Source organism: Andrographis paniculata, unplaced genomic scaffold, assembly GCF_009805555.1.
Source record: "Andrographis paniculata isolate CXL003 unplaced genomic scaffold, ASM980555v1 Contig78END, whole genome shotgun sequence".
Lineage (NCBI taxonomy): Eukaryota > Viridiplantae > Streptophyta > Magnoliopsida > Lamiales > Acanthaceae > Andrographis > Andrographis paniculata.
This window is the reverse complement of record NW_026137615.1, coordinates 3,879,280-3,898,370: the sequence shown is the minus strand read 5'-3', so window position 1 is coordinate 3,898,370 and position 19,091 is coordinate 3,879,280. Positions and strand designations below refer to the sequence as shown.

General features: G+C 29.5%; 1 protein-coding gene across 8 annotated transcripts in view; it reads left to right on the top strand.

Moving 5' to 3' along the window:
- Window positions 1–456: 456 nt before the first annotated feature.
- LOC127239599 (uncharacterized) overlaps window positions 457–19,091 on the top strand; it is a 36,296-nt gene continuing 17,661 nt past the window's right edge. For 3 of the 8 annotated variants that reach the window (XM_051257830.1, XM_051257829.1, XM_051257827.1), the window contains exons 1-2: window positions 458–768; window positions 832–1,102. Coding sequence is in view for 3 of the 8 variants with exons in the window: in XM_051257832.1 (XP_051113789.1) it covers window positions 2,358–2,390; window positions 2,508–2,586; window positions 3,915–4,006 (204 nt within the window). In the remaining 5 variants the exon portion in view is untranslated. Of the gene's footprint in view, window positions 769–831; window positions 1,103–2,143; window positions 2,391–2,507; window positions 2,587–3,914; window positions 4,007–19,091 lie in introns of those variants that run through there. The other 5 variants (XM_051257832.1, XM_051257831.1, XR_007836157.1 and 2 more) reach the window with 5 other exon arrangements.

The following is a 19,091-nucleotide window of genomic DNA, read 5'->3' as shown; positions in this document are numbered from 1 at the left end:
ATGTAAAATTAATTTTTAGTATAATATAAAAAATAAAAAATATGTATTTAATTTGATATTTTTGAAAAAATAAATAAATAGGATGAACAGTGAATTTAAAATCCATTACCCCAAACAAACACATAATTACTATGCCAGAACCCATTTTTAGTTTAGGCCCATACAATAAACAACTCATTTAAAGTCCTTATTATGGGTGTGTTTGTTTGGGAAATTGGATTTAACTATTCATCCAATTTTTTTTCCAAAAAACATCAAATCAAACATTTATTTTTTTATTTTTTATATTATACTAAAAATCAATTTTATATTTAAAACATTACATCAATATCTATTTATATCACATTATACAACTATTTAAATTCAAAATTTTAACTATTCAAATCCCAATTCAAAATTCAACCCCAAACAAACACACCCATAGTTACTCTGGCAGAACCACAAACAACACTACCAATCACTTTTCCACACTTCCGATTTGCGACTTTAACAGAAATGGCGACAAAATCGCTATTGTTCCAAACCACGATTTCAGATCTGAAGCATCTCCAATGGCGTAGCAATGCCAATGCGCTCTGCCGCCTGACATTCGCGCGACCTCCTCTTCTTCCTCATCATACTTCTCTTCTTCCTCGTTCTCCTCCTCCGCTGTACCGTCGTCTTCATCTTCCTCATTCTCCTCCTCCTCTGCTCCGACACCGTCTACGCACTCTATTCTCTACTATGTCCTCGATGAACTCGCCGCAGGAGGAGGCCTCTGTCAAAACAGTAAGCGATTTCTCAATTTCATTAATAGATTTCTGTTTCGTTCTAATTTGGTGTTTGAATCAGGTGAGAATGGTGATAAGGGGGAGAGTGCAAGGTGCGTCGGATCTATCGGAATTGGGCGATTGATAATGCGAAGGAGTTAGGGTTGAAAGGTTGGGTTCGGAACCGCCGGGATGGATCTGTGGAGGCGTTGTTTTCGGGAGATGGAGCAGCGGTGTAGGAGAGGTCTTCCTGATGCTATGGTGACTGGAATTCAGGCATTTCATTTCCGAGCACGGATGATCCTGGGAATGAATTCGACTGTGTGAATGAATGAATCAGCGATTCTGATCAGGTATGAATTCGAAGCTCTCCTTGTTCCAGTTAATAATACAACTTTATGCTGATCATCTTGTGAGTATGGTAGCATTTTGGGCGTAGATGCTTTGATTATCTTCCTCCATGATTCAGTCGGTTGATTTTGGTTTATTTGCCTGGTTGAAATTTGACTGGCTTAATTTTTGTTTTGCTCTGCTCCTTAACTCTGTCCAAATTAGGTTTTAGCTCCGAATATTCACTTTATCTATAAATTTGGGTAACACGATTTGAAGTTGGTAGATTAATTCTTTCTTATTGATTAAATTGCATCCATTGAATGAATTCTGCTAAGTTGTTGTTCTTAGCTCTAACCATAGTTGGTTGCAGAGCCTGTAGGTTATCTAAATGAATCATAATATTGCCTTAGAAGGTGCAAATTCTTACAGCGGTTGTTTATTTAGTGTTAGCATTTAGCACAGTCAGATTTTGGATATGTTTAAGAAATTGTTAGTGTTCTTATCTTTTCGAATGGTTTAAGCTTCCAAACTAGGTTTGGGATGAGATATGCAGTACATTTGAAAGTATCTGAAGTTTTCATTTGATTCGATTCTTGTAAATTTGGTTTTAAGTTTTCACTTCAATGGGGTTATTGCAGGTGGTATGGGTGGACACACAAGTAGATTTTAAGGTTTACATGATTTTTTTTTTTCTATTTTCGTAATGCATATGAAGATTTGCCTCTGTTTTTCATGCAATGATTTGGATATTATTTTGTATTTAGAGTACTTCAGTAGCTGTGAAGTTTAAGAACAAAATTTGGTTGGAGCTTAATTATTGGCTTGAGGTTGAGGACAGTAGGAAAATTTTGATTTAGCTTGTCAAAATAGTTGTTGAGATCTAAGCTTTCGACTCCCACTAGTATGTTTTCTTTCCGGCTTTACTTGTTTCTTTGATCAAATAAGATTTCTCAATTACTACATATTTTTCTAGTTGGTGTTTGTGTGTGTTTAACAATGAATTCAGAAATCATTGCCAAGGAACTCATCATGTGTGTGTTTGTGTGTTTAAATGAAATCAGAAATCATCTTGTGCCTAGTGTTAGTATTATTTATTGACACTAACTACTACAAGTAAAGGAACCCAACTCCCAAAAGTAGCTGTCGGCGCAGGAAGGATGCTGCCAAGGCCTGCAGTGCCAGCCATCGAAGACTTCTCTAACGAATTCTTCTACTTCAGGCAGAGGGCAATCCAGTAGCGTTGTTCAGGGTTTAGGGAAACCAACAGGATTACGAATGCCTTCTCCCAAAATCGGGTTCTTTGATGGGGTTAGTAATGCATATAAAAGTCCCATTGCAAGTGATCTTAATTACATTTACTGAATTTCGGATATCATACTCTCTGAGCTGTATTACTGAAGTATTCTCTCTTTTTTTTTTTGTCAGGTGAAATCATCCCCTCGCACTCCCAATGGTTTGCGCACCGTGTCACCCAAAAATGGAGTTGCTGCAAGCAGCAGTCCAGGTCGAATCTCTAACCATCCAAGTCTACCTTTCCTTCGTTCTTTTTTCTTCTTGCCCAATCCAAGTCTGTTGGTGATTAGCAATTAAGGAAACCATTAGTCATAAGATCTTTTAAAATCTTATTATTATGACCGTTATGGTCTCTATTTATTTTTACAAGTAATTTTTTTTTTTTAAATCTCTATAATTAAAAAATATTTATATTATATATATATTACTATAATACTAATGAAATCATTATGATAAAAAAAAACTTTTAAAATATGACCGTTTTGTTTCTATTTATTTTTAGAAATGATTTTTTAAAATTTAAAAATATTAATATTTTTATATTTATAATACTAATGAAATCACTAGTGATCGGACGTACCTCTCGAGCATGTAAAATCCTGCAAAATTTAATATTATTTTTTTATTATTGTTACACAAATGCTACTACTTTTTATGCTTATATTTTTTACCAACTATTAATATAATATCAATATTCTTTAAATTTTGTGTGCAACCCAAATATGACCATAGTTTTTTAGCAGAGGAGATTAGTATTTATTATATATTGTTTTTAATATGAAATATTCTGATCTTTTTATTTTATTTTATTTTATTTTTTATAGCTTCATTTTTTTTCTTTTTTATAATTAAAAAACAATTATAAAACTATTGCAAATAAAAAGTAAAGAGAGGAGGACTATAAATTTTTTTTTTATCTAAATTATATTATTTGAATGCAATATTTATCTTCTCAATTAATAAATTTTAGTTCCTCTTACAAATATAACTATTGCAAATAAACCCAGGGGTATTGCAGGTATGCGTAGTCGAATGTGTGTTTGAAGTATTGCAACGTGTTATTTAAATGGTTGTGTACTTTTTGTTACCTTCTGAGTTTTATAATAAAAAATGTACAAAAAGAGTAATATGGTTTCTAGTATTCGTGTCTATGTATGAACATTAATTTTTTGTCCACTAATTGCTGAACATATTTTCATAAGGCAAATGGGTCAAATTTTATTAAAATGTTTAAAATAGTTGTCATGTTGTGCTTAATAATTTTCTCACGGGCATTTTTTTTCTTCCCCTGAGTTATGTTGGCACATTAAAGATGGTATGGACAAATTGTTTGCGAGCTGATACTAAGTAGTCTTAGTTTAGAGAATTGGTAAACTGTATTTCGTAATAATAATGCTTTGGACAATTTCATAATAATAGATATTTGAAAAACCAGTGTAGGCATGATTTGTGTTTTTTTTTTTTTTTTTACTTATTTCTTACTTTGAAGAGGTATATGTAAAAGCATTGGAAAATGACTTCTCTGGTGCACCATTGCAGTTCGATACAAAGGTATTGCTGGAATAAGCTTCAGCATATCAGCGGATTTAAAGAAAAAAGCTTTCAGCATATCGGTGGATTCATATTTCAAGGTATCTTGCTTTTATTATTTGAGAAAGTTGATATCATATTTGAAAAAAAAATGTGGCAATTTAAAGCTGGTATTACTCCCCCCACCACGCAAAAAATTAGTGCATTTTTTGCGAGGGAGGGAGTAATATTTTTTGGGTTGGCTCGGGCTGTTTTAAAATTCAAGCCCGATAGGTTCGGCCTGATTTTGCATTGGGCTTGAAAACCCAAACCAAGGCATGGCCCGGTTTCAAATTATACCGGGCCAGGCCAGCCCAACGCAGATTTTTAATATTAGATTTTAAAAATAATATATCATTTTTTATTAGATAATAAATTATATTAATCTAAATTGATATAATTAGGACAAAGTATTTTATTGATAATTAAGAATTTAAACATTAATTAATTATTAATTTTATTATATAGTTAATATTATATTAAAAAATATTTTTTCTTAGAATATTTTAATCAACTAGACCCTGCTAGGCACGTCATAATTTGCATAGGCCTCAAACCAGTTTGGTTATTCAACCATACCGGCTTGGCCTGACCTAAAAATAGCTTGGAACTATTTTTTAGACCCAAATCTTTATTTGTTCGTGCCGAATATGGATTTGATAGTAGTAGACTCCACATAAACTTTACCTACAAACTAAATACACATTAAAACAAATAAGGACAAAATTTAGAAACAAAATTAATACATCCAAGTCCGGGGACCTAAACATAATTCTATTATTATATGTAAGATGCTAATATAAATGCAATGCGAAGATATAAACGAAAAACGACTAACTACTCTATATTTTCGGTCATCCGATCATCTGCCCGCTCCCTCTCTTATGCATCTAAAAAGATTTAAAATAGATATTAGTATATATATATATAAGAAACAACAAAATAATAATAAAACCACTTACCTTGGGTTTGAAATCGAGATCGATCTTTGCGGATCCCCTCGTCTCCACATAAGCTTTACCTACAAATTAAAAACACTTGAAAACAAGTTAGTATAAAATATAGAAAAAAAAAAATTAATGCATGCATGTCCCGGGACCGACGTAAAAATAAATCTATTTCTATATGCATAATGCTAAATTAAATTAAATGCATAAATGTAAAAGGAAAGGGACGGATTACTCCCTATGGTGTATTCGGTCGTCCGATCATCCGGCCACTCCTTCTCGTATGCATCTAAAAAGGATTTAAAATAGATATTAGTATATATGTATAGGAAACAAAAAAATAATATTAAAATCACTTACCTTGGATTTGAAATCGAGATCGAAGGATCTTTGCGGATCCCCTCGTCTCCACATAAGCTTTACCTACAAATTAAAAACACTTGAAAACAAGTTAGTATAAAATATAGAAACAAAAAAATTAATGCATGCATGTCCCGGGACCGACGTAAAAATAAATCTATTTCTATATGCATAATGCTAAATTAAATTAAATGCATAAATGTAAAAGGAAAGGGACGGATTACTCCCTATGGTGTATTCGGTCGTCCGATCATCCGGCCACTCCCTCTTGTATGCATCTAAAAAGGATTTAAAATAGATATTAGTATATATGTATAGGAAACAAAAAAATAATATTAAAATCACTTACCTTGGATTTGAAATCGAGATCGAAGGAACTTTGCGGAACCCCTCGTCTCCACATAAGCTTTACCTACAAATTAAAAACACTTGAAAAAAAGTTAGTATAAAATATAGAAACAAAAAAATTAATGCATGCATGTCCCGGGACCGACATTAATGCTAAATTAAATTAAATGCATAAATGTAAAACGAAAGAGACGGATTACTCCCTATGATGTATTCGGTCGTCCGATCATCCGGCCACTCCCTCTCGTATGCATCTAAAAAGATTTAAAATAGATAGTATATATGTATAGGAAACAAAAAAAATAATATTAAATCACTTACCTTGGATTTGAAATCGAGATCGAAGGATCTTTGCGGATCCCCTCGTCTCCACATAAGCTTTACCTACAAATTAAAAACACTTGAAAACAAGTTAGTATAAAATATAGAAACAAAAAAAGTAATGCATGCATGTCCCGGGACCGACGTAAAAATAAATCTATTTCTATATGCATAATGCTAAATTAAATTAAATGCATAAATGTAAAAGGAAATGGACGGATTACTCCCTATGATGTATTCGGTCGTCTGATCATCCGGCCACTCCCTCTCGTATGCATCTAAAAAGATTTAAAATAGATATTAGTATAAATGTATAGGAAACAAAAAAATAATATTAAAATCACTTACCATGGATTTGAAATCGAGATCGAAGGATCTTTGCGGATCCGCTCGTCTCCACATAAGCTTTACCTACAAATTAAAAACACTTGAAAACAAGTTAATATAAAATATAGAAACAAAAAAATTAATGCATGCATGTCCCGGGACCGACGTAAAAATAAATCTATTTCTATATGCATAATGCCAAATTAAATTAAATGCATAAATGTAAAAGAAAAGAGACGGATTACTCCCTATGATGTATTCGGTCGTGCGATCATCCGGCCACTCCCTCTCGTATGCATCTAAAAAGGATTTAAAATAGATATTAGTATATATGTATAGGAAACAAAAAAATAATATTAAAATCACTTACCTTGGATTTGAAATCGAGATCGAAGGATCTTTGCGGATCCCCTCGTCTCCACATAAGCTTTACCTACAAATTAAAAACACTTGAAAACAAGTTAGTATAAAATATAGAAACAAAAAAATTAATGCATGCATGTCCCGGGACCGACGTAAAAATAAATCTATTTCTATATGCATAATGTCAAATTAAATTAAATGCATAAATGTAAAAGGAAAGAGACGGATTACTCCCTATGATGTATTCGGTCGTCCGATCATCCGGCCACTCCCTCTCGTATGCATCTAAAAAGATTTAAAATAGATATTAGTATCTATGTATAGGAAACAAAAAAATAATATTAAAATCACTTACCATGGATTTGAAATCGAGGTCGAAGGATCTTTGCGGATCCCCTCGTCTCCACATAAGCTTTACCTACAAATTAAAAACACTTGAAAACAAGTTAGTATAAAATATAGAAACAAAAAAATTAATGCATGCATGTCCCGGGACCGACGTAAAAATAAATCTATTTCTATATGCATAATGTCAAATTAAATTAAATGCATAAATGTAAAAGGAAAGAGACGGATTACTCCCTATGATGTATTCGGTCGTCCGATCATCCGGCCACTCCCTCTCGTATGCATCTAAAAAGATTTAAAATAGATATTAGTATCTATGTATAGGAAACAAAAAAAAATATTAAAATCACTTACCATGGATTTGAAATCGAGGTCGAAGGATCTTTGCGGATCCCCTCGTCTCCACATAAGCTTTACCTACAAATTAAAAACACTTGAAAACAAGTTAGTATAAAATATAGAAACAAAAAAATTAATGCATGCATGTCCCGGGACCGACGTAAAAATAAATCTATTTCTATATGCATAATGCCAAATTAAATTAAATGCATAAATGTAAAAGGAAAGAGACGGATTACTCCCTATGGTGTATTCGGTCGTCCGATCATCCGGCTACTCCCTCTCGTATGCATCTAAAAAGATTTAAAATAGATATTAGTATATATGTATACGAAACAAAAAAAAAATATTAAAATCACTTACCATGGATTTGAAATCGAGGTCGAAGGATCTTTGCGGATCCCCTCGTCTCCACATAAGCTTTACCTACAAATTAAAAACACTTGAAAACAAATTAGTATAAAATATAGAAACAAAAAAATTAATGCATGCATGTCCCGGGACCGACGTAAAAATAAATCTATTTCTATATGCATAATGTCAAATTAAATTAAATGCATAAATGTAAAAGGAAAGAGACGGATTACTCCCTATGATGTATTCGGTCGTCCGATCATCCGGCCACTCCCTCTCGTATGCATCTAAAAAGATTTAAAATAGATATTAGTATATATGTATAGGAAACAAAAAAATAATATTAAAATCACTTACCATGGATTTGAAATCGAGATCGAAGGATCTTTGCGGATCCCCTCGTCTCCACATAAGCTTTACCTACAAATTAAAAACACTTGAAAACAAGTTAGTATAAAATATAGAAACAAAAAAATTAATGCATGCATGTCCCGGGACCGACGTAAAAATAAATCTATTTCTATATGCATAATGCTAAATTAAATTAAATGCATAAATGTAAAAGGAAAGGGACGGATTACTCCCTATGGTGTATTCGGTCGTGCGATCATCCGGCCACTCCCTCTCGTATGCATCTAAAAAGGATTTAAAATAGATATTAGTATATATGTATAGGAAACAAAAAAATAATATTAAAATCACTTACCATGGATTTGAAATCGAGGTCGAAGGATCTTTGCGGATCCCCTCGTCTCCACATAAGCTTTACCTACAAATTAAAAACACTTGAAAACAAGTTAGTATAAAATATAGAAACAAAAAAATTAATGCATGCATGTCCCGGGACCGACGTAAAAATAAATCTATTTCTATATGCATAATGCTAAATTAAATTAAATGCATAAATGTAAAAGGAAAGGGACGGATTACTCCCTATGGTGTATTCGGTCGTCCGATCATCCGGCCACTCCCTCTCGTATGCATCTAAAAAGGATTTAAAATAGATATTAGTATATATGTATAGGAAACAAAAAAATAATATTAAAATCACTTACCTTGGATTTGAAATCGAAATCGAAGGATCTTTGCGGATCCCCTCGTCTCCACATAAGCTTTACCTACAAATTAAAAACACTTGAAAACAAGTTAGTATAAAATATAGAAACAAAAAAATTAATGCATGCATGTCCCGGGACCGACGTAAAAATAAATCTATTTCTATATGCATAATGCTAAATTAAATTAAATGCATAAATGTAAAAGGAAAGGGACGGATTACTCCCTATGGTGTATTCGGTCGTCCGATCATCCGGCCACTCCCTCTCGTATGCATCTAAAAAGGATTTAAAATAGATATTAGTATATATGTATAGGAAACAAAAAAATAATATTAAAATCACTTACCTTGGATTTGAAATCGAAATCGAAGGATCTTTGCGGATCCCCTCGTCTCCACATAAGCTTTACCTACAAATTAAAAACACTTGAAAACAAGTTAGTATAAAATATAGAAACAAAAAAATTAATGCATGCATGTCCCGGGACCGACGTAAAAATAAATCTATTTCTATATGCATAATGCTAAATTAAATTAAATGCATAAATGTAAAAGGAAAGGGACGGATTACTCCCTATGGTGTATTCGGTCGTCCGATCATCCGGCCACTCCCTCTCGTATGCATCTAAAAAGGATTTAAAATAGATATTAGTATATATGTATAGGAAACAAAAAAATAATATTAAAATCACTTACCATGGATTTGAAATCGAGGTCGAAGGATCTTTGCGGATCCCCTCGTCTCCACATAAGCTTTACCTACAAATTAAAAACACTTGAAAACAAGTTAGTATAAAATATAGAAACAAAAAAATTAATGCATGCATGTCCCGGGACCGACGTAAAAATAAATCTATTTCTATATGCATAATGCTAAATTAAATTAAATGCATAAATGTAAAAGGAAAGGGACGGATTACTCCCTATGGTGTATTCGGTCGTCCGATCATCCGGCCACTCCCTCTCGTATGAATCTAAAAAGGATTTAAAATAGATATTAGTATATATGTATAGGAAACAAAAAAATAATATTAAAATCACTTACCTTGGATTTGAAATCGAAATCGAAGGATCTTTGCGGATCCCCTCGTCTCCACATAAGCTTTACCTACAAATTAAAAACACTTGAAAACAAGTTAGTATAAAATATAGAAACAAAAAAATTAATGCATGCATGTCCCGGGACCGACGTAAAAATAAATCTATTTCGATATGCATAATGCTAAATTAAATTAAATGCATAAATGTAAAAGGAAAGAGACGGATTACTCCCTATGATGTATTCGGTCGTCCGATCATCCGGCCACTCCTTCTCGTATGCATCTAAAAAGATTTAAAATAGATATTAGTATATATGTATAGGAAACAAAAAAATAATATTAAAATCACTTGCCTTGTATTTTAAATCGAGATCGAAGGATCTTTGCGGATCCCCTCGTCTCCACATAAGCTTTACCTACAAATTAAAAACACTTGAAAACAAGTTAGTATAAAATATAGAAACAAAAAAAGTAATGCATGCATGTCCCGGGACCGACGTAAAAATAAATCTATTTCTATATGCATAATGCTAAATTAAATTAAATGCATAAATGTAAAAGGAAAGGGACGGATTACTCCCTACGGTCGTCCGATCATCCGGCCACTCCCTTGTCTCCCCATAAGCTTTACCTACAAATTAAAAACACTTAAAAATAAGTTAGTATAAAATATAGAAACAAAATTAATGCATGCATGTCCCGGGACGGACGTAAAAATAAATCTATTTCTATATACAAAATGCTAAATTAAATTAAATGCATAAATGTAAAAGGAAAGGGACGAATTACTCCCTACGGTCGTCCGATCATCCGGCCACTCCCTCGTCTCCCCATAAGCTTTACCTACAAATTAAAAACATTTAAAAATAAGTTAGTGTAAAATATAGAAACAAAATTAATGCATGCATGTCCCGGGATGGACGTAAAAATAAATCTATTTCTATATGCAAAATGTTAAATTAAATTAAATGCATAAATGTAAAAAGAAAGGGACGAATTACTCCCTACGGTCGTCCGATCATCCGGCCACTCCCTCGTCTCCCCATAAGCTTTACCTACAAATTAAAAACACTTAAAAATAAGTTAGTATAAAATATAGAAACAAAATTAATGCATGCATGTCCCGGGACGGACGTAAAAATAAATCTATTTCTATATGCAAAATGCTAAATTAAATTAAATGCATAAATGTAAAAGGAAAGGGACGAATTACTCCCTACGGTCGTCCGGTCATCCGGCCTCTCCCTCGTCTCCCCATAAGCTTTACCTACAAATTAAAAACACTTAAAAATAAGTTAGTATAAAATATAGAAACAAAATTAATGCATGCATGTCCCGGGACGGACGTAAAAATAAATCTATTTCTATATGCAAAATGCTAAATTAAATTAAATGCATAAATGTAAAAGGAATGGGTCGAATTACTCCCTACGGTCGTCCGATCATCCGGCCACTCCCTCGTCTCCCCATAAGCTTTACCTACAAATTAAAAACACTTAAAAATAAGTTAGTATAAAATATAGAAACAAAATTAATGCATGCATGTCCCGGGACGGACGTAAAAATAAATCTATTTCTATATGCAAAATCCTAAATTAAATTAAATGCATAAATGTAAAAGGAAAGGGACGAATTACTCCCTACGGTCGTGCGATCATCCGGCCACTCCCTCGTCTCCCCGTAAGCTTTACCTACAAATTAAAAACACTTAAAAAATAAGTTAGTATAAAATATAGAAACAAAATTAATGCATGCATGTCCCGGGACGGACGTAAAAATAAATCTATTTCTATATGCAAAATGCTAAATTAAATTAAATGCATAAATGTAAAAGGAAAGGGACGAATTACTCCCTACGGTCGTCCGATCATCCGGCCACTCCCTCGTCTCCTACAAAATAAGCACACAACATCATCGATCAAGAATAACTAAGAAATCACATGCTTAAGTGAAGAGTCAAATCTAAAAGCATTCATTATTAGGTACATCGTAACCAAGAAAAGTTCCATGATTGGATTCTAAAATTTTTCAAGAAAAGTGTCAAAGTTCCAAGATTGGATTCTAAAATTTTCCAAGAAAAGTGCCAAAGTTCCAAGATTGGATTCTAAAATTTTCCAAGAAAAGTGCCAAAGTTCCAAGATTGGATTCTAAAATTTTCCAAGAAAAGTGCCATACTATAATTTCTTGAATGATTAACACAAGACAAAAAGAAACATATAGAAATAACCATGCCATCCCTTCTTGCCACTGATCCCTCCCCGGACAGCATAAGCCTCTTCGAAACCATTTTTCACCAAAATTACATTACCACTAGAGCAGTAAAAGTAAAGCTCAAAACTTACTTGTCGACAAGTTTCAGCTGGTTCTCCGAAATTCTCCAGAACCCTCTTCACAAAACCTTCGGAATTCCACCTGCCCCTGCCCTTGCTTTGCTGCTATTGCATCGATCGATCGATGGAGATCGAAGCACTGCACTTGACCTCTCCCTTAAATGGATCGCCCTCCTAAGCACTGCACTTGACCTCTTCCTTAAATGGATCGCCCTCCCTCATGTAAGCACACCTCTTCGTAATTCCTAATTTCCTCTCAGAACCCCCCGCCCCTGCCCCTGCCCCTGCCCCTGCTCGTACCCCCCACCCCCTTCATTTGCATTTGCATTGCTTATAATAATGTATACAATATCAATATAAAAATCAAGAGTATTTATAATATATGTTCTAACGGCTACTTTCCTAATATAAAATACTTACCATATATAATTTTATATTTTAATATTATGTTTATATTAAAATTAAAATCAAATTCAAATTCAAAATCATTATATCTAACGGCTACTTTCCTAATATAAAAAGTTACCATATATAATTTCACATTTTAATATTATGTGTATATTAAAATTAAAATCAAATTCAAATTCAAATTCAAAATCATTATACTTAACGGCTACTTACCTAATATAAAACACTTACCATATATAATTTCACATTTTAATATTATGTGTATATTAAAATTAAAATCAAATTCAAATTCAAATTCAAAATCATTATACTTAACGGCTACTTACCTAATATAAAACACTTACCATATATAATTTCACATTTTAATATTATGTGTATATTAAAATTAAAATCAAATTCAAATTCAAATTCAAAATCATTATACTTAGCGGCTACTTACCTAATATAAAACACTTACCATATATAATTTCACATTTTAATATTATGTGTATATTAAAATTAAAATCAAATTCAAAATCAAAATTATTATACTTAACGGCTACTTACCTAATTTAAAAACTTACCATATATAATACCCTCCTATCTAATCTAATAAAAATTAAAATAATTTTTTTAATATTATATGTATATATATTTTTATATTTAAATTATATTTTATTGCTTCTATAAAAATATAATATTTTATTTGAATATACTGCTACAATTACATATATTTATTTATAATCATTAATTTTATTATATTACTAATGATATTTTAAATAGATTAATAATTTAAAATTTACTTTACTGGTATATTAATTTTGTATTTTTAGTTTAAAGTAGTGTAAAAAAAAATATTACCCAACTAATTTGTCAATTTTAGTTGGGACAAGAAGTTTTAGTTATGATGTAATTAGTAAGTAATTAAGAAATATATTAGTAAAATAATTATGGTATAATAAAAATAATTATAGATTAAAATAACTGAATAGTTAATTAAATTTTTTTTTTTATAAATTATGAATTTTAAAATATGATTAAAGTGTATAATTATATTTCCAAAACAGAAAAGAGATAATTTATATGGGACGGACAGATACAGAAAAAGTGGACAAATTAAGTGGGATGGAGGAAGTAATATTTTATGTTAAACTATTATATTTTTTAGTGTATAAATTATATATTATATATTTTGTACAAAACTATATATATTATATTTTTTTAATATAAATCGAAAACCATATTAAAAATTAAGTGCCGATATCGACCTGGGTCACCCCGCTGTCGCTCACCCCGTACATCGACGCGCCGTCGAGCTCGTTTTTCGCTCGAAACCATGTCCGAATAAAGATCCTCGAGCTCGATCTCGTCCGTCGACGACAATGGGATCCTGCTCAGCTCCTCGTCGAACTTCTTGGCGATCTCCGTTTCGTGGATTCGGTACTTCGACGCCAACGTTCGTATGCACGACATCCGCACCTGGGTCGATATTGCCCGCTTCACTTCGGCGAAATTGTCGCAGTCGAAGAACCACCTCACCCACCGCCGCACGATCCCGACGAACCAGTCGACGATTTGATCGTCGTCAAGTAGGATTAGTATGTAGCACGTTCGCGCGTAACCTTCCGCGTTCGTTAATCCGTATCGGTGGAGACGCTTCGATATGTTGTTCACGGGCGCGAGAATTTCCGTGACGTAACCACGATCGGGGCTTTTGTCGGGTAGAAGAGCGAGCATCGATACAGTCTCCGACGCGACATACTCGTCGACCCGTTTTTCGAATTCACGATACGAATCGGTGAGCTCGTCGGGAAACGCCGGTTCGACGATTTTCTTCGCTAGAACGAATCAATTTTTTTTTTTTTTTATCAATATAAATTGTAAAATAATTTTATAATTATATTAAGAAAGTAACTATAATATTTATTTGGCTATCGCACATTAAATATTATATAAGTTTTATTGCTCTGTTTATGTAAATATATTTTAAAATTTTGATAGTATTGACCAAGTAATTTTGTTTATATAAAATATAGCATAAAACATAAATTAAATAATACATAGTGACTGACTAGTTATATCACTTTTTTACTTATTTTAAAAAGTAAAAGTGTTTACAAAATGATGCTTTTGTTAGCAGTTGGCGTTAGTTGCAAAGGAAACTAACCACTAATTCTTAAGTTAATGGGAGGGGACACGTGTCGAACGCCTACAAGTAGCTCTATGCTCCTCTCCTCTCCTTGGAGATTTACCAACAAAATTATCTTACGATTTGAAGATATTAAATTAAATATTTTTAATAATTTTTAAATTACATAGTCCATTTGAATTCGATACAATTTTTTTTTTTTTAAAAAAAAGTTACTTAATATATTTTATTGAAAAATTATAAAAAGAAAAAAATAATTAGAAATATTTTTGAAAATTTAATTGGTAATTAACCATGGTGAAAATATAATGTAATTAAGTTTAGCAAACAAGTGTTAAAGTTTTTATTTTATCAAAATTAACTATAAACTAAAAAGAAAATAAAATAAAAAATCATAGCAATTGCATGGCCATGCATTATTAAATCTAACTACTAGAAAACCATTGAATATCTTTAACTTTTTGATCTTGTATTATTAGTAATATATTTGTTTAATATTGATAATTTTAAGTGTTTTTGTTATGAAATACTCCATCCGTCTAAACAATAAGTATATATTTAGTTTTGGCACGGAATTTAAGAAATAATAGTATTTTAATTATAATAGGTACGTAAAAGTAGTATAATGATATTTTTACCCTTGTATTTGGTATACAAGTAATGATGTGATGTAAATTAAGGGTATTTATGAAAAAAAATAAAATATTTAATGAAATTATTACTTTGTCATTGGACGTCCCAAAATAGAAATATGTATACTTCGTAGCTGGACTGAGGGAGTACTAAAAATTGTAAAAATATTATGGAATTAAAATAATGTATTGTACTCGTCCGTATCAATTTGGGTGTGTTTGTTTGAGGGATTTGTTTGGATTTCCACTATTCATCCTATTTTTTCCCCCAAAAAATATCAAATCAAACACCTATTTTTCATTTTTTATATTATACTAAAAATCAATTTTACATTCAAAACATCACATCAACACCTATTTATATCACATCATACAACTGTTCAAATTCAAAATTTTTACTATTCAAATCCCAACTCCAAATTCAAACCCTCAAACAAACACACCCTTAAAGTATTCTTTTTACTATGTTCATTTATCTCAATTAAAAATATACATTTTATCAATTTTGGTTTCAATATAAAAGTTTTATTAATTTTGGTCTCAATATACAAAAACTCATCATTTTTGTCCCAATATAACCAAAACTCATCATTTTTTGTCCAAATATAAATTTTGTATCAATTTTAGTCCCAATATAACCAAAACTCATCATTTTTTGTCCCAATATAATCAAACCTTTTTTTTTTCCCACAATCAACAAACCGACGGAAAATATTAACGTGAAAAGAAATCAAATCTTATATTTATATTTGAAGAAATTGCACAATCTTGCAAGTCCATGTCAGCATTTTCGTCGGTTTGTTAACGGTGGGACAAAAAAAGATAAGGTTTAATTATATTTGACCAAAAATGATGAGGTTTGGTTATATTGGGACTAAAATTGATAAAAAATTTATATTGAGACAAAAAATGATGAGTTTTGGTTATATTTGGACCAAAATTGATAAGATGTTTATATTATGACCAAAATTGATGAATTTTTGTTATATTGGGACCAAAAATTATTTTTTTCCTTAAAAAAAATAATGCTTCCTTCTTCCGTCCTTGTAATATTTACTTTTTACATTTAGATATGATCTGTAAATATTAATTATTATATCAAAGTGTAATACAAATTAAAAATAAAAAATAAAAATTATTTATATTAGTGTCTTATTATACTAGTATAATAATATTTGTATAAAAAATTACACAAATATAAAAATATATTTAATGTTAAATCTAATACTTACAAAAGTAAATATAATACTTAAAGCGTAAAAGAGAGAATAATATTTTATTAATAGTAATTTTAAATTTATGAAAAAATTAAAGATAAAAAAAAAATCAATACTCCAAATTCCAAAAAGAAAAAATAAAAATCAAATTTCAAACTCAATCCATTAATAAATTTTTATTTTTTTACTATATTTTAGTTTCAAATGTTTTTTTATGTGATGCATAAAATATATATATATATATATATATAAAATAGTATAATATATATTATATATTAAAAATTGCGTCAAGAAAATAATTTGGTTGTATGAATAAATTTATAACAGTTTTTTAATAAAAGTAAAAGTATTTTTTATACAACAAAAAAAATTGTGCATGCTACAATATAATATATATATATATTATATACACATAAATCAATTTTTTTTAAAAAAATAATATTTTTGTTATATTATCACTTTGCATACTTAATATAAAAAATACTTTGAAATTAAAATACATATAAATACACAAAAAAATTAATATAATATCTTAAACAAATACTCTCTCAAATTTTTATATTTATTTAAAAATGTAGTATATGATTAATAATATAAAATTTTAAATTAAATAGATTGTTGATAAAATATATATATATATTTAAACAAATTAAAATAGCAGAACAAACAACATTAAACAAAGTTCCCACATTAATAAATAAATAAATAAGCATCAATTTTAATTCTTTTCTATTATTTACTTTATTTTTTTAATATTATATCCAATATTATATCACTCAAAATATTCATTTTATTCTTTTTATCTTACATTATTTAAAGAAAGTAGTATTGTTTTTATAATTTAAAAAATAATAATAATAAATTTACCTAAATAAAATTAAAAATATTAATAACTGACATAAAATCTACAACAAATAGTAAATACTACACACATATTCATTTTATTTAATTAGTATTCTAATATAATATTTTCACTAAAAAATAATATATTTTTATAAAAATTATAAATAATATTTAATTTCAATTTAAATTAGAATCGATTTAACTTATAAAAATTATTAAACAGACACGCTTATTGTATAATTTCATAATGATTTTTTTATTTTTTTAATTTGATTTTGTGTTCTTATTTTAATTTTTTATTCAAATAATATGTTTGGGTGCAATCTCAAGTCCCGCATTGGAAGTTGCGAAAAAAATATAAGTCCCAAAGTGAACTCCAGTACGAGGTCTTTTGGAGGATATTCAAAAACAAATCCGTGCGGCTCAGCCCAAAGCAGATAATACCATACTAGTGTTGAGTTGGTCCAGTTCCAACATAATAAATAAATATAATATTTTATAATAATAAATATTATTATTTTTTATAATGGATAATAAAATTACATAGTAAATAAATTAAAATTTAACTCTTAAAAAAATAAAAATAGCACTATAAACTCACGATCAATTAGTGGCATAATAATTTTATTTATAAAAATTAAAGTAAAACTAATTAATTATTAATTAAAATTAATACGATGATAATGACATTAACGGCAAATGGAAAATAAAATTTATTCAAATTATTAATTACATTATGAATCTAAGTATTTGATAAAAATATCTTAAAAGCATAATTAATATCACTGTCATATCAACATTTGGGTTTGTTTTTTTTTTTTTAATTAAACTTTTGTTTCATTAAAATTTTGAATATAATATTTTGTTTTTTGAATTCACTAAAAGTTTTTTTTTTTTATAAAAGAAATGAAAAATATTATACGTATATATTTTATTTTTAATCTTGGGGAAGCATAAAATAAAATAATAATCCCTCCGGCTCAATTCAGGTATTTTTAAGTTATACAGTAGATTAAAAAATAATAGTATTTTATTAATTAGAAAAATATTACTAATATATTCATTTAATTTATGTAGAGTTAAATACAGAACCATTCACTTTAGATGAAAATTTATAAATTTTTTAAAAAATTCAGAATAATAAAAAATAATGAATATTTAATACTAAAAAATTTGTAATATACTATATTTAAAAAATTATAATTTTATTAATAATATGAAAATTAAAAAAAAAAACTAATTTTTACAAAAATATCATCTTGCAAAAAAGTGAAAAAGATTCTAATATGAAACAGTCCAAGCTCCAATAGCCGTCATAAAAAATACTCCTAACTAATTGTTTGCAGGGTACTAACTACTAAGTGCGGCCAGGAGTTTACCAGATGTCCACTTTCGGGTAATGGTTGCGGATTTTTACGTCATAAAAAAAATATATTAACTAATTAGTAAATAAGTAGAATTAAGTGTACCAAAAAAAAGAACATTCTTAGTTTTTTTTTTTAAAAAAATTATTTTTATTAGTTTATTACAAATGTATGTGTTGTCGGCTGCTTGTACCTAGGGATTTATTTAGACATATATTAAAAAATATATTTATGAAGTTTTAAATATTTTAAAATAATTAAAAAATTCAAATATTTGAGGTAAAATTTATGATAAAAATAAATTAATATGTGATATAAAAAAATTAAAATAAAATTTCAAGTAAATATTGTCTTTTATGTTTTGGATATAAAACTTTTTGAATTTTGGTACAAATGTTTTTTGTAAAATAAATATAAAATA